Here is a 17082-nt window from a genome sequence, read left to right as displayed (position 1 = left end):
CCAGAAGGCAGAAATCACTGCTCTGATAAGAGCCCAGCTCCTGGCTGATATATACACGGGCTCCCACTATGCATTCTCCATGGGGCAGGTTCACCGGGCAATCTGGAAAGAAAGGTGGCTTCTAACCTCAAACAATAAAGATATTAAACAGGCTTCTGAAATCCTGTCACTATTTGAGGCAGTCTACAAGCCCTCACATATGGCCAAAATACCATAATTTTTTTTTTCTGGGTTTTAATTAAGATTTAACTGAATTTGTAGATTAGTTTAGACAGAATCGACTTCTTGACAGTGAAGTTTTTGTATCCATAGACAGGTTATGTCTTTCCATTTTTTTTTAGGTCTTTTCATTATCCACTGCTGTTTTATTGGCTCTTCAAACAGTTTAATTCTTTCATTTGATTTTTGAAAATTTTCCATTGAGGCTTTTGTAAATTATATTCTCTTACTGGTTGTGGTTTATATTTTTGATTTGATTTATATATGATAATTTTGTATCCATCTTTGTTTATAATGTATATTTTCATTGATTCAATTGCTTTTGAAGGAATTCATCAAGTCATCTGCAAATGAATTATGGTTGGTCTTCCTAAATTTTACCCCTAATTTCTTTAGCTTCTCTAATTACAGATGTGTCCAGATCAGTGTTAACTAATAGTGGTAACAGCAGATATCCATGCCTGGTATGGATGAACTAATAAATGAAAGCAAATATGCTATTATGAGAAAGAGTGTTGAGAATTACCATCTTCTTGTAAATGCAAACTCATTTTTCAGTGCTTCAACAACATGATTCATCCTCAGAAGCCACACTAATGCAGAGACTGAATTTATTTTCATATTTTTAATAGTACAATTCATTCACGTTTTACTGCAGTTAAGAACCACTTTAAGATTTCTCTCCCACTTCTGATTTTTGATTCCTATGGATGTGATATAATCAAAGGGAATTGGAGTACTTGAATATTTTGGACTTGGGATCATGGCCTTCTGCACAAGTTCTTCTAGCTGTCATCTCTTGGAGTGCCATGAACCCTGAATCTATATAAACAAGTATAGTTTGGGTGTCCCCAATTGCTGAGAATTTTAAGTTTCACACATAACAAGAATTCAGGAACTTCATGCTGAAAAAAGAGAAAATATTAAAATTAATGTCTTATCAAATGAACTATCTCAAAGAATCTCAAGTAATGCTGATATAAACGAAAAAAATTAGAACACTTTCTTTCCTTCTTAACTCAAGTACTTTCAAGCACCAGTCTAATGGATGGCATCCTGGTCTACCGTAAGGAAAGAGCTGATAAAAAGGCAGACACAGGGAAGGCAAATAGCATGGTGGTCTGGACCCCGGGGACCTCTCACCGCCTTCTCCTGCCTCCATGGTGGTCCTGACTGGCTGCCACAGGGAGGGGGCAGGGAGGGATGTGGATGTACAGTTGAAGGTGAAACTCTGTAAGGGCATTCATTTCTGACACATGAATTGTTTTCAGCTTAGATTTTCTCAGCACAGGCCAAGAAGTATAACACACTTCTGTTTACATGGCTTGAGATGCCTTCTACGTCTTTTCATTAGTTCCTGTGACTAATGAGAACGAATGCAATACATTTCTTATGGCCTCCTGACTTTCAGGGATTTATAAGTTACCAACTGGTATTCTTTCCCCTTTGAGTTAGGCTGAGAAGTTTTTCTTATCTGGTATGAAATATTTATTCTCTCTGAGTTCCTCTCTGCCTCCAATCATCTCGTTTTGTACCATCATCCCCACCTCCTTTACCCAAGGAAGAAGATAGTGACTGTCGGATTAAATATTATCAAGGGAATCTGATAAATAAGGACTGAGGAAGAGTGAGTGTGTGTGTGTGTGTGTGTAAAAGTAATAGCAAATAATAAAAAAAAATTGTCTCGGAAACAACTTTGTATTATATTTGCCTGTTTTTTTGCATTAAAACTTATGAACATGATTGGAGCTAAGAACTGGAATTCAGACAAGGCTTGCTTATCTCACACTTTCGTCACAATTATTCTCACACGCCACTTTACATCAAGCAACCCCACAAATCCCTCCTGGGCATGGAGCCACAGATACCGCACCTTCTCCCAAGGCTCTCATTACCTGGAGTGCAAATGTTTGAACGGTGGTCCCTGTTTTGTTATATACAAACTGACCTAGAAAAATTTCTTCTCCTTCACATTGTTTCGAGATGCCCTATAAAGAAAGCAACAGACCCGGTTGTAATGAATGTGTGTTCGGTTAAAATAAACGGAGTCAACCGTCTGTTTAAGTAACAACTCCCCAGACATCTTTGGGTGTCCACCAGCGACACACTGCTGTGCTGCGTGTCAGCACTGGGCACAGGTTGGGGGGAGGATTGTGAGGCAAGAACCAGCCTAATCAAAGGGCTGAACAGACTAGGATGAGAGACAGACAGACAGGATGAAGAGACAGATGACAGCACATGTCAGCATTGACTTTCACCTCCTAACTGTATTTACTATGCTTTGGGTAAAATAAACCAAGAAATGAGCCCCCACATCGACCCAAAATGCGTTAAACTTCACCAATTTGCTGAACTTTGATCACACAAATAGCTCCATCCCAAAAGTAAGCTTTTGTTGATGATATGTGTATGCAATTTCCCTTGTGCTTTCGACCTTCCTTCTCTACCCTTTAAAGCTGAAGATTTTTGAGGAGAGAGAGAGAGCACACTGGTGGAAATTAATTAATCCTGTAAATCTAAAGTTTAAGGTTAGAGTCTTTGAATCGTAACACCACTACAAAAAATAAAGTTTCATGAGTTCAATCATTTTGTAATGAAAAATCGTAATATTTAAACTATGAGTTAATTTTGTAAAAGAATTGGGACTTCCCTGGTTATCCCGTGGTTAAGAATCTGCCTGCCAATGCAGGGGATGTGGGTTTGATTCCTGATCTGAGAAGACCCGACACGCCACAGGGCAACGAAGCCTGTGGGCCACAACTACTGGGCCCTCGCTCCAGAGCTTGCAAGCTGCAGCTACTAAGCCTGTGTGCACAGCTACTGAAGCCCGTGAGCCCAGAGCCCATTGTCCGCAACAGAGTAGCTCCTGCTTATTGCAACTAGAGAAAGCTCACACGCAGCAGGGAAGACCCAGCGCAACCAAAAATAAATGGATAACTAAAAGAATGGGATACATCATGATTAAATAATGCCCCACAGTTATATATACTTTTAATCTATATATTGACATGCTGCTGCTGCTGCTGCTAAGTCGCTTCAGTCGTGTCCGACTCTGTGTGACCCCATAGACAGCAGCCCACCAGGCTCCGCTGTCCCTGGGATTCTGCAGGCAAGAACACTGGAGTGGGTTGCCATTTCCTTCTCCAATATATTGACATAAACATACATATTTCATATTTGACATATATATGTATATATATTTATATATCATCTCATATAGTTCCTTTAGCCTGTTCAGAGAGGCACGCTAGTTTTATTTCGAACCTTCTTTATGATCCTGTTTTAATTTTCTTGGTTCATGTGCTAATATTGAGAAAAACAATGAGAAGCATTTTGTCTTACTAAAAGGATTTTTTTTTAACTTTTAAAATATGGTCTATTTCTTAAAGGATTCTTGCCTGAAGGATTCACTCATAATTCCTCCCTAATGAGCAACTGTGTGCACTTTTCTGCTCCAATCCAGTATAACTCAACTACAAGTGTCTGCAGACACTGACTGCGACTGGCAGCAGGCTCCCATCAAAAAACGGCAGTCTGTTTTATAACTCGAGACCCACAGCATCTAAAGGTGTTCCAGCGACACACAAGGCGGGTAATAAGCACCGTGTTTAACGCTGAGCCCCCTTCAGAGAGGGACCCCGAGGGGATGGAGTGAGGCATAAACCTTTGAGGGAAACACAGGGGCAGACCCGAAGAGAAAAGCATCTGGAGACGGCCAAATGGTGGCTGGTGCACTGGCCCAGAGGAAACTCAAGTCGCTCCGGCTGCAGGGGGCAACCAGCAGCAGCTGGAGCTGGTGATGACTCCTCAGAAAGGGCCAGAGGTGGGGCCACGGTGCGGAGGCTACGCCTGAAGCCGGGAGTCCCCTCATCTGAGGGTGGGCTGACAATCTTTTAAAAAATCGATTAATTAAGTTTTCGTCTCACTGGGTCTTCGCTGTGTGCGAGCTTTCTCTAGTTGCGGTGAGCGGAGCGACTCTCTCGTTTCTCTCTAGTTTCGCGCATGGGCTTCCCACGCCGGTGGCGTCTCGCTGTGGGGCGCTCTAGGCACACAGGCTTCAGTAGTTGCAGGGCGGGCTCAGTACCTGTGGCGCGTGGGCTTTAGTTGCCCTCGGCAAGTGGAATCTTCCCAGACCAGGTATCGAACCTGTGTCCCTTGCATTGGCAGGCAGACTCCCATCCGCTGTACTACCAGGGAAGTTCCTCTGATGGTCTTTTTAAGAAGCATTTAGAGCCTAGCCATCACTCCTGTCCTGGTCCAGAAAAGAATTGCCGTTTTCTTCCCACCTCCAGAACAACTGAACTTGAGAGCATCCTGCAGAAATAACAGGAGAAGGTAGATCCTATCAAGAATGATGGGCTGTGCACTGCCACACCCAGGGTGTGGGCTAAGCTGAAAACCCCTGGGCACAAGGTTGTAGGATTCCTGGGGTCAACCTTCTAGAAACCACACTCTGGGGTCTCCAACCAGACCATCTAGCTGTGAAGCTTGCTGTCAACTTGCCCATGATGTGTGCAGAAAAAGCCAGCTTTGGACTATTCAGCTCTTAAATGAGACAGACAAGCATCACCAAACACAGGAGGAAAGCACTTAGCAAGCTTAGATGGAGCCCATATTATAAATAGCAAGGGAGGTACTTGAGAGTATGTGAAGGAGCTGAAAACATGGAACAAAACTACATCTGCTCATATCTTCAGACGTTGGAGGGAAGGTATTGCAACCATGGAGGAAGATATTTAGATTCTAGAAAAGGGAGCATTTGCAAAAAAAAAAAAACAAAAAAAAAAACCAAAAAACTTAGAATAATCATGACAGCAGAATTTAAATATACAAAATTATATTTAAAATATAAATTGATTAGATATTCCAAACAGTAAAACAGAAAGCCAAAGAAGAAACATAAGATTAAAAACATTTTCAAAACAATAGATTTAAAACAAGTCAAATCCTTAGAGAGTAGAGCTGAAATCCCCTAACAGCTATGCATCAGGCCTGACCAGCCACCAGGTCGGAAGAGATGTGAGCAGAGCGCTCCCGAGGGATATCTTTGAAAAATAAAGGAACTTCCCTGGTGGTCTAGTAGTGAAGAGTCTGCATTGCAATGCAGGGGACATGGGTTCGATCCCTGGGAAGGATGCAGAGAAGGGATAGTTATGGAGTTTGGGATGGATACGTACACACTGATATATTTAAAGTGGATAACCAACAAGGATCTGCTGTAGAGCACATAGAACTCTGCTCAGTGTTATGTGGCAGCCTGGTTGGGAGGGGAGTTTGGGGAGAATGGATAAGTGTATATGTATGGCTGAGTCCCTTTGCTGCTCACTTGAAACTATCACATTATTAACAGGCTATACCCCAATACAAAATAAAAAGGTTTTAAAAAAGAAAATGTGTTCAAGGGATTGCATGACTCAGCTAAGACCAATACTGTTCACAGAGTCACAATGAACACATTGGATGTGTACTGAAGCTGAGATATGCCATCTGCCAGTGTCTCACAGATGAAACACAGATTTATCACGTGGTCGAGAAACTCTGCTCCGAGGCACAAACCCAAGAGAAACGAAAACCGAGGTCCACAGAAAACTTTGTACCCAGTGCCTCACAGCAGCACTGTTCATTGCTCATAGCAGTCAGAAGAGTGGGATCCACTCAGATGTCCAGCTGAATGGATAAATAAAAAGGGGTCTATCCATATAATAAAATATTATTCAGCAATTAAAAATGAAATAGTAACACATTTTAGCCTACATAGACCTTGAAAACATTATGCTGAGGGAAACAAGCCAATCACAAAAACCATTCACATATAATATGATTCCATTTTATAGGAACTATCCAAAATAGGGCTTCCCAGGTGGCTCAGTGGAAAAGAATCCGCCTGCTAAGCAGAAGACATGGGGTCTATCCCTGAACTGGGAAAATCCCCTGGAGAAGGAAATGGCAACCCGTACTGGAGCAGTATTCTTGCCTGGAAAATCCCATGGACAGAGAAGCCTGGCAGGCTGTAGTCCAAAGGGCTGCAAAGGGTCAGACATGACTTAGTGGCTAAACAACAGTGACAACATTTGAAAGAGGCACATCTATAGATACAAAAGAGATTAGTGGTTGCAGTGAGTGGGGGATGAGAAGTGACAGCTAAGGGGTGCAGGGTTTCTCTGGAGAATAGTAAAAATACTCTAAAATTGATCATGATCATGGTTACACAACTCTGTGAATATACCAAAAGTTACTAAGTGTACACTTTACCTGTCTGAATTGCTGATGTGTCAATTATACCTCAATAAACCTATTTTTTTCTTTTAAGTTAAGACATAAACATTTTGGGAGAATTGGGAGAGGCATGGAAGAGAACTAATCTCCATTTTCCATTCAAGGAAGTCAATAGTAACAATCAAAACTGAAAAATCAAGGAATAACAGTAAAAGCTGATATGAAGGCAGTAACACATGAGCAGCCCGAGCTCTGGCAAGTGAAAGCTTCCAGGGATTAAAAATCAGTGGGAGAAGTGGGTCAAGGGAAAATCTTGTTTCATTTTCATCTATGGGAATCGTACACGTATAACTTGGATAAAATTTTTAACAATAGCATTAAGTAGTAGTAATCATCTGGTCCAACCCTCTCACTTTGTAGATGACAAAGCTGAGATACTGGAAGTAATACACAAAAATAGAAATGCTTAGCTGCACAGCTCAGATGAGACCCCAGCTCCCAGTTCCTAGCTGATCACCTCCTATAGCCCCTTCTGAAGGAAGATTTAGACAGCTCCTCACATAGACAGAAAATTCCTTGGGTGCGCTGGAGGTGTTTCCTGAGGGGGACACCTTCTCTGAGATGTGCTCCATGGTAACAGCAGTTGGTATGATCCTCCTGGCAAGCTTGATTAGGGCATGACCCTGGGAGCCTGGAAAGGCCCAGCATTTCCCAGGGTGGACATCCGGCTGGAAAGAAAGCACTGCATCAATCCCTGACTTGCTTATACAAATCCACCCCTACAGGGCTGGCCAGCTAATCACTACGGACTGTAGATCTTGCTTATGCCTATAATATGAGGGCTCTGTGTGAGATGTATCAAACGGCAAAGCTTCCAGATTCCCACAGTTCTGATTGCTGATGTCAATCAGAACCGTTATTCATGCATATGTTTTCTTTTGTTGCTCTAATTAAGACCGTAAGCTGCTAGATGTAGCTGGTTGGTATGAGTGGCGATAGCACTGGTGAAGACAGTGCTGGTGGTGGTAATGAAGAGAGTGGTGACAGTGATGGCAGGTGATGGTGATGATGGTTAATGGGATGGGGCTGGTGGTGGTGATGGCTGATGATGGTGGTGGTTAGTGTGATGGTGGTGGTGATGGTGGTGCTAGTGATGGTGCTGGTGATGGGTGATGATGATGGTGGTGATGGTTGGTGACAACGGTGGTGATGGTTGGTGAAGATGATGGTGGTGATAGTGGTGCTGGTGCTGGTGCTGGTGCTTGTGGTGATGGTAGGCGATAGTGGAGATAACAGTAGTGGTGATGGTGGTGGTGATGGTGGTGATGGTGGTGGTGGTGGCTGGTGATGATGGTGGCGATGGTGGTGATGGTGGTTGGTGATGATGGTGGTGATAGTGGTGATGGTGCTGGTGCTGGTGCTTGTGGTGATGGTAGGCGATAGTGGAGATAACAGTAGTGGTGATGGTGGTGGTGATGGTGGTGATGGTGGTGGTGGTGGCGATGATGATGGTGGTGATGGTGATGATGATGATGGTGATGGTGATGATGATGGTGGTGATGGTAGGTGATAGTGGTGATAACAGTAGTGGCGCTGGTGATGGTGATGGCAGTGATGGTGATGATGGTGGTGGTGATGGTAGGTGATAGTGGTGATAACAGTAGTGGTGATGGTGATGGTGGTGATGGTGATGGTGGTGATGGTGATGGTGGTGATGATGATGGTGGTGGTGGTTGGTGATGATGGTGGTGATAGTGGCGATGATGATGATGATGATGGTGATGGTGATGATGATGGTGGTGGTGGTAGGTGATAGTGGTGATAACAGTAGTGGTGCTGGTGATGGTGATGGCAGTGATGGTGATGATGGTGGTGGTGATGGTAGGTGATAGTGGTGATAACAGTAGTGGTGATGGTGATGGTGGTGATGGTGATGGTGGTGATGGTGATGGTGGTGATGATGATGGTGGTGGTGGTTGGTGATGATGGTGGTGATAGTGGCGATGATGATGATGATGATGGTGATGGTGATGATGATGGTGGTGGTGGTAGGTGATAGTGGTGATAACAGTAGTGGTGCTGGTGATGGTGATGGCAGTGATGGTGATGATGGTGGTGGTGATGGTAGGTGATAGTGGTGATAACAGTAGTGGTGATGGTGATGGTGGTGATGGTGATGGTGGTGATGGTGATGGTGGTGATGATGATGGTGGTGGTGGTTGGTGATGATGGTGGCGATGGTGGCGATGGTGATGATGATGATGATGGTGATGGTGATGATGGTGGTGGTGATGGTAGGTGATAGTGGTGATAACAGTAGTGGTGCTGGTGATGGTGATGGTGGTGATGATGATGGTGATGGTGGTTGGTGGTGGTGGTGGTGGTTGGTGATGGTGGTGGTGATGGTGGTGATGATGGTGGTGGTGGTTGGTGATGATGGTGGCAGTGGTGATAGTGGTTGTGATGGTGGTGATGATGATGATGGTGGTAGTTGTGATGGTGGTGATGATGATGATGGTGATGGTGGTGGTGATGGTGGTGATGGTAGGTGATGATGGTGATAACAGTAGTGGTGCTGACAGTGGTGATGGGTGATGATGATGGTGGCGGTGGTGGTTGGTGATAATGGTGGCAATGGTGGTGATGATGGTTGTGATGGTGGTGATGATGATGGTGATGGTTGGTGATGATGGTGGTGGTGCTGGTGCTGGTGGTGATGGTAGGTGGTAGTGGTGATAACATTAGTGGTGCTGGTGGTGGTGACGAGTGATGATGATGGTGGTGATGGTGGTTGTGATGGCGGTGGTGGTTGATGATGATGGTGGTGATGGTGGTGATGGTGGTTTTGATGGTGGTGATGATGATGATGGTGATGGTTGCTGCTGATGGTGGTGGTGCTGGTGATGGTGGTAATGGTAGGTGGTAGTGGTGATAACAGTAGTGGTGTTGGCGGTGGTGATCTGTGATGATGATGGTGGCGGTGGTTGGTAATGATGGTGGCGATGGTGGTGATGGTGGTTGTGATGGTGGTGGTGGTTGGTGATGATGGTGGCGATGGTGGTGATGGTGGTTGTGATGGTGGTGGTGATGGTGGTGATGGTGGTTGTGATGGTGGTGGTGATGGTGGTGATGGTGGTGATGGTGGTTGTGATGGTGGTGGTGATGGTGGTGATGGTGGTGGTGATGGTGGTGGTGCTGCTGCTGGTGATGGTGGTGATGGTAGGTGGTAGTAGTGGTAACAGTAGTGGTGCTGGTGGTGGTGATGGGTGATGATGATGGTGGTGGTGGTTGTTGATGATGGTGGCGATGGTGGCGATGGTGGTGATGATGAAAATAGAGATAATAGAGATGATAATGGTGGTGACAGTGATGCTGGGACCAGTGCTAAGGATGATAAATGATGTCCACCATTTTCTAGATCTAGACTGTACTCTGGACTGAGATTTATAGGTTTGCCCCGAAGGTATTTCTAAATTAGAAATAAATTCAGGTGTGTAATTATGGTTGAGAGCTCTACTGTCAGTTGGTATCAAGGGCCTTTTGAATCGAACTGAAATGTTAATGAAAATCTTACTTGTAAATTTCTGCTGTTAAAATTGGGCTTTATAAAAATGTGGTGACCTGAATAGCACAAAGCACAGTACTAGCACTCAGGGGTCATGCACCTTCAACAAATATTTGTCAAGTGATTGAAGTTTTTGCTGGAAAAGGAAGACTACAGAATCAGCTTTAAGAGAAGATATGGAATGTGTATGTCCTAGTTGAGAAGTACATAGTCTAGTTCACTGACCTTAAAATAAGAATCAATTAGCTAATCATAGTTTTCTGCCCATAAAATAAGAAATAATGTATTTTGATAACTATAAAAATGCAAGGAGATGGTTTCAGGTTCTCTGGCAAGTTCAGAGCAGCATCTCTTTCAGACATTAATGTTTTCATGATAAATAATAGGAACAAGATCCTAAAATATAAACAGGTTATTTTTAATCTAACTTTTACCTGGAGAATGATGTCTGGAGGCATTTCATAATTTAAGAAGCCAATCCCATGCCAGTACAGTTTTGCTTTATTATTTTTGTAACTTTCTGAGGTCCCAGCTTCAACAACAGAGGCTCCTGATATGATAAAATAATTTTCAAAATTAAAAAAAAAATCACACAATTCAAAACACCATTTAGATTTTAATGTTGCTGGAAAACTATTACTGGTCAACTTACAAATGAGGTAAAACTCATACCAGGAAATTGGTGGTAAAAGTATGATTTTCAGCTTTCATTACCACTGAAATCTTGTCACTTTGAGAAAATCATGTTTGTTCTGTGGTTTCACAAAATTTCTAGAACTGACATTATGATAAAAAAATGAAATCTGGAGCCACTGGTTTAGACATGGAACTATTAGGTGGATTGTGTTTATTACCTAAAGAAACATATGGATTCCCACATCTTAACAGCTTTTGTGATAAATAAGCCCGATTTACTCAAAAACAAAAGCAGAAAAACCAAGTGTCATAAATATACTAACAAGTGTATTTATAATAGCCTTTCTTCAGTTTCATTGAGCTTTAATTTTAATCAAAGATATAAAAAATATACTCATCAAATATTATCCCTTCAAATTCATTTTAGAAGTAAAAGGTGTTTTATACATAAGAAATAAAATGCAAATCACTTCCTTAAATTCCATCTGGGTATCAAAATACAGCATTAAAAAAACACAAGTATGAGTGAATATCAAATCACCAGTGCCTTTTCTGAGAAGGTAGGATTTGCAATAGTGAAGTTTGAGAGTGTTTATAAATTCTGGATGAAAGTCCTTTGTCAGCTATGTGGTTTGTAATACTGTCTCCCAGTCCATGACTTGTCTTTTCATTCTTTTCAATATCTTCTTGCCAAGCAGAAGTTTTAAATTTGGATGAAGCCCAAATTATCCATTCATTTTCCTTTTGGAACTGTATGTCCAACTCTTTGAGCACCATCAGCTTGCTTTTTCCCCACTGTCAAAAGTTAATTAGTGTGGGATTATTTCTGGACTTTCTATTACGTTCCATTGATTTCACACTCTCATTACTGCAGCTTTATACTATCGTAGCTTAACATCAGGGAGTCCTCCAAATTTGTTCTTCTTTCAAAACTGCTTCAGCTATTTTAGAGAGAGTTCATAGACTTCTACAAACAGTTGTGCTGGGCTTTTGATCGGGATTGTACTGAACCAACAAACTAGAGAGAATTGCCATCTTTAAAATATTGTAACTTTTAATCCGCAAACATGGAAGATCTGTCCAGGTCTTCTGTTATTTCTTTCATTTGTGGGTTTTGTTTGTTCATTTGTCCAGTTTTTAGCACACAGATCCTATGAAAATTTTATTAAATTTATACCCAAGAATTTCATGTCTTTCACTGTCATTGTGAATAGGACTGTTTTTGTCTTTTTCCAATTTCTGATCATAAGCATTTAAAAATGAAACATATACAGTTGAATTTACTAATTTCACTTATTCTAATAGAGTTTTGATGATCTCTATGGAAATCTCTATGTAAGTAATAATTATTTGGCAGAGTCTTTATGGCTATAAATGGTATCGTGTCATCTGCAAATGTGATAGTTTTATTTCTTTTTCTCCCATTTGGCTGCCTTTTACTCCTTTTCCTCTCTGATTGCTATGGCTGTGATTTCCAATACGATGCTGAACAAAAGCGGTGAGAACAGGCGTCCTTGTCCAGATCCCGATCTTAGAGGAAAAGCGTTCAGCTTTTCACACAGAGTACGATGTTAGCTGTGGGCTTGTCAGAGATGCCTTCACTATGTTGAGGCAGGTTCCCTCTATACACACTTTGTGTTCTTTTTAGTGATTGCTCTGGCAATATTAATACACATCACTAACTTTTCAAAGTCAATTTACAGGTAATATCTTACCAATTTGTGTAAAATTCAAAACTGTATAAGCATAGAGGTCACTTTAACCTCACCCATTGACCTTCCCTCACGACTTGTCACATCTACATGTATTAAGCCCCCATCAGGGACTTCCCTGGCAGTTCAGCGGCTAAGACTCTGCACTCTTAAGGCAGGGGGTCCAGGTTCGCAAGTCAGGGAGCAACTGAGCCTGTGCACCACAACTACCAGCCCACGTGCTGCAATTACCGAAGCGCACGTGCTGCGACTACGGAAGCCCGCAGGCTGGAGCCTGTGCTCAACAAGCAAAGCCAGCGGAATGAGAAGCCCGTGCACCGCAACAGAGAGTAGTCCCCGTCCACCGCAACTGGAGAAAACCTGGCACAGAAACAGAGCCGGGGCAGACCAAAATAAAAAACAAAAAAAAATTTTTTTTTAAGGGCATTACATACAGTGGAGACACTATCACTTACTTATCACTAACGGTGCATTGAGACTAGTCATTAGCAGTCATTTTTGTATGTAGAAGACAAAATGCAATGAAGTTTGTGATGCTTATGCAAACTTGCTGTGGCAGGCAGGCTTTCTCTGTGGTCCTCTTCACAAGACGCTAGTGAATGGAGATCGTTCTGAAGTCCTGACTTTTTACACGGAGCTTAACGTTTCTTTACTCACCTGCTGACTTAAGGGCATAATCAGCCATCTGGACTTGATCTTCTCTCAGCTTTTTCAGTATGTAATTCACCAAGGTGGACATTTCCTGTACAAATTGTAAAAAGAGTTTCCTGTTAACAATTTCCGTCAACTTCTTGAGTCTTGACAATTTATTATATTGATTCGCACCTACGTTTGCTAATCGGCCAAACACACACAGGTTCTTCCTCTTGCCTCCGCAGATCAGTGGGATCCGTGTTTCACAGGCAGGTGAGGTGTCAGGGAGCTGAGAGGTGCTGAGCCCCTCGCCAAGGTCGTGGAGGAAGGCAGCATGTCAGTCCCCTGAGGAGCATCCCAAAATGCTCACACAGTGGAACAGTCCAGTGAGGTTGTATGTGCGACCTGCTGGGCCCCCCCTTTCAGTGTCCTGCTTAGCAATGAAGACTGGAGCATTCTGTAGGTGTTTGGGAATCGAGGCAGTTTACACAGAACACACAATTGCTTGTGTTAGAAATTATTCATCTCTTAAATCAATATTGGGTTATAAGGATGTTCTGAGTCTAAGAAACCAAGCATCCTGAGAGAATGTAATGGTCTGAGTTCTAAATGACAAAAGCACTTTGTCCCAGGGCCGTGAGGATGGGGGCTTGGAGGCAGTGGTGGTCAGGGTCAACAGAATGTGTGCTTCAAAAAACAGAATCTCAGGAAAAAGAAACGAAGCTAGTGCTAACAGAAGGAGAAGACGTAAAACCAAGCTCTTGGTCTTCATCATCATGTTGCCTGCTCTGGTGCTCATTCGGTCAGATACACTAGCGTTAGGTCCCTGAATAGAAATATTTTACTATTTAAGTATTTGTGTATAAGCGTTCAGAGACTGCCATTTGTGAATGAGCAGTCTTTTTTTTTTACTGCAAAATAAAATAGTCAGTTACTTATTTGGGTGGAAAGTCAGTCTTACTGCAATAAAAAATCTTCCCTGTGACACAGCCATTATGAAAAGGTATGCTTCTAGGGGTGAGCTTTAGTACAAGTAAAGTAGGGGCTTCCCTGGTGGCTCAGATGGTAAAGAGTTTGCCTGCAATGTAGGAGACCCAGGTTCGATCCCTGGGTCGGGAAGATCTTGTGGTGAAAGGAATGGCTAGCCACTCCAGTATACTTGCCTGGAGAGTTCCAAGGACAGAGGAGTCTTGTGGGTTGCAGTCCAAGGGGTTGCAAGAGAAACTAACATTTCACTTTACAAGCTAATGTAGAAAAGGAATTTTCAAGAAGAAAGAAGACAGACCACACATCCCAGCCATCATTACATTTCCCCATCACATATGTTGTCCACTTTCTGAAAGTGGACACGCCCCTGCCTCCCTCCCAGGCTCACTTACCTCGTCGATGACCTCGGTGTGGTTCCAGCCTTCAGTGGGGTCTATGTCGGCATTCCAGCTGTAATTGTGCAGACCATCCTGCATGTCTCTAAGCAATGCCTTCAGAACATCTATTTGTTCAATTAAAAAGAGAATTTCCCGGAAGTTGTTTTCCAAAGTCTGGCTCTCCTTCCTGTGAATGGAGACCTTCACGGTGAAAGGAGGAAGCAGTGGGCTCCCTGCCAGCCCCATGCTGGGCTTCAGGGCCAGCAAAACCCAGGGGTGCTTAACATTGCAGAAGAGAACCCTGAGTGAGGGGTGCCCAGGCGATGCCCCCTTTTCTAGAGAACCACCCTTCGCTGTGCACGAGAAGCAAAGACATTCTGGGAAGCACTCCTGAGGGCATCCATTGCAGGCGTGGGCTGTGCACTGTCCAGGGAAGGGGGGCTCAAAGGACTTCACTCATCCCATTCCTCCCTCGGGGATCGAGGCCATGCTGACTTGAGCTGGGCAACTTCACAGTGCCCCAAACCCCCTCTCACCGCCTTAGGGCCCGGACACCTTGCACTTTGAGTGGGGATGCCAACCAAAGCCCTGAAATTCTGTGAACCAGCCTTTAGAGACGAGTGACTGAAAGATTCAGGGGCCCAGGAGTCTGGGCTTAGGGGAGTGGGGTGGGGGTGGGGCAGATGCCTTTCACCAGCTCAAGGGTGCAAGATTTTACTTCCCAAGAATCGGCTCTGCTACTTGTACAATTTGAAAGTTACTGGTAGAGAGAATAAGAAAATGTCAAACCAATGGGTATTTCTTTATGTTGAAAAATGTAAGTACTGTTACTACTTATTGTGTGTGTGTGTGTGTGTTTAGTCACTAAGTCGTGCCTGACTCTTTCTGACCACGGACTGTAGCCCGCCAGGCTCTTCTGTCCGTGGGAGTTTCCAGGCAAGACTACTAGAGTGGGTTGTCCTTTCCTCCTCCAGGGGATCTTCTCCATCCAGGGACTGAACTCGTGTCTCCTGCATTAGCAGGCAGATTCTTTACCGCTGGCCTTCCCTTTACCAGGGAAGCCACTTCTTTCCCCCCAATTTATGAAATGGACTTCCCTCATGGCTCAGTGGTAAAGAATCTGCCTGCCAATGCAGGGGACGCAGGTTCAATCCTTAGGTCGGGAAGATCCCCTGGAGAAGGAAGAGACAATTCGTTCTAGCATTTTTGCCTGGGAAATCCCATGGACAGAGGAGCCTGGTGGGCTACAGTCCATGGGGTTGCAAAGAGTCAGACATGACTTAGTGACTAAAAACAACAAACAAAAGAACAAAAACTTATGAATCAATCTATGCTCACAGTTTGGAAAATGCAAAACTGCTGAAGAAATAGAAACTGTTAATAGTTTTTGTAAAAGTTTTTATCCCATGCAAAAAAGTTGTATTAAATAACAAAATAATTTTGTGTCCCACTACACTTCTCAAATAGCCAAATATATTTTAAAACTATTTTTAATGGCTTCATAATTAAATCCTGGTCTATTTTTCTAATTTTACCCCATTAAAAAAAAGAATACTGAAAGTAGCTTCCAGTGTATGTTCCCTTCAAGAAGCATCCACAGAAGTAGAAATTCGTTTTATAATTTTACAAAAGCATTCCAGTGTTTGGTCACACACCAGAAAGTCACACACACGAGAATATCTCACTCACTTTAAAAGTTCCAGTTGCTCTTTTGGCATTCGAAGCCTGGCCTGAAAAATAAAACAGAGCAAAGCCAGATCATTCCAAATCCTGCCTACTCGGGTGGAGTTATTTTTCCTATTTGTGGAGGGGAAGGAAATCAAGGACCACCCTGGATAGACACCCCTGGCCAGTAGGACCCACAGTCTCTAAGACATCTGCATCTTCCTGCAGAGTGATATTTAGAGGAGACGCAGAGACGTCCAGCCCCGAGGCTTGTCCCTGTAAACAGTGAGGAGCATCCCCTTTCTACATGAGGAAGCTGACTGCTGGCTTCCATTAGCCATGACATCAGGAGATAACAGACGCTTTATCTAACACCGCCAGCGTGTCTCAGAAGGACCATCTTGTGTTTGAACAGGTGGTGCCCAGGCCAGGCTGATGATGCTATTGAGGTCGAGGATGTGCACGGCCTGGGTGGAGGCGGTCCACACAGGCACTCAGGCTGCCGGCCCCGCCCCCACCCCAGTTCCCCCCACCAGCTCCTCTGTGTGGGAGGCGCCACGTGCCACTCGGGTTCCTGGATCCCCCGGGAATGGCTGAAAAGCTAGCAGTGAATTCTCTCACGGGCCTGAAGGCCGAAAGTCCAAAGGCAGGGTGTGGGCAGGGCCGTACTTTGCTCTGAGGCTCCAGAGAGAGTCTGTTCCTTGCTTCTTCCACCTTCTGGCGGCCCTGGGCTTCCTGTTTGGGGCGGCACCACCCAGGCCTCTGCCTCGTCCCCACAGGCCCTTCGCCCCTGGTGCTTCTGCTTGTGTGTCTCTCATGAGGACACGTCTCAGTGCGCTCGAGAGACCGTCTGGGAGATGCAGGACGACTTCACCTCAGGATCCCCAATCGCGTCTGCAGACTCTCCAAGTAATGATCCCGTGGGCAGTTCCGGGGGCTGGGCCATGAAATGGCTCCTCGGATCGCTTTCACCGCAGGAGCCATCCGTGTGCTCTCTGACAAACAAGGCCCATCCTCCCAGCCGACATCTGTGCTTTCATGGTTCAAACTCTGGCTTCCCATCAGTTTGCTG

At 44.0% G+C, this 17082-nt stretch overlaps 1 protein-coding gene across 1 annotated transcript in view; it reads right to left on the bottom strand.

Annotated features, from left to right (window-relative positions):
- Positions 1 to 1004: 1004 nt before the first annotated feature.
- SUN3 (Sad1 and UNC84 domain containing 3) overlaps positions 1005 to 17082 on the bottom strand; it is a 48873-nt gene continuing 32795 nt past the window's right edge. Inside the window, exons 4-10 of the mRNA XM_068973354.1 lie at positions 16035 to 16075; positions 14361 to 14532; positions 13006 to 13090; positions 10435 to 10550; positions 6996 to 7163; positions 2115 to 2207; positions 1005 to 1124 (exon numbers count right to left, since the gene is read on the bottom strand). Coding sequence (XP_068829455.1) covers positions 1005 to 1124; positions 2115 to 2207; positions 6996 to 7163; positions 10435 to 10550; positions 13006 to 13090; positions 14361 to 14532; positions 16035 to 16075 — 795 coding nt within the window. The remainder of the gene's footprint in view (positions 1125 to 2114; positions 2208 to 6995; positions 7164 to 10434; positions 10551 to 13005; positions 13091 to 14360; positions 14533 to 16034; positions 16076 to 17082) is intronic.

This window comes from Capricornis sumatraensis, chromosome 5, assembly GCF_032405125.1.
Source record: "Capricornis sumatraensis isolate serow.1 chromosome 5, serow.2, whole genome shotgun sequence".
Classification (NCBI taxonomy): Eukaryota; Metazoa; Chordata; class Mammalia; order Artiodactyla; family Bovidae; genus Capricornis; species Capricornis sumatraensis.
The sequence above is the reverse complement of the archived record's forward strand: the minus strand, read 5'-3'. Positions and strand labels throughout refer to the sequence as shown.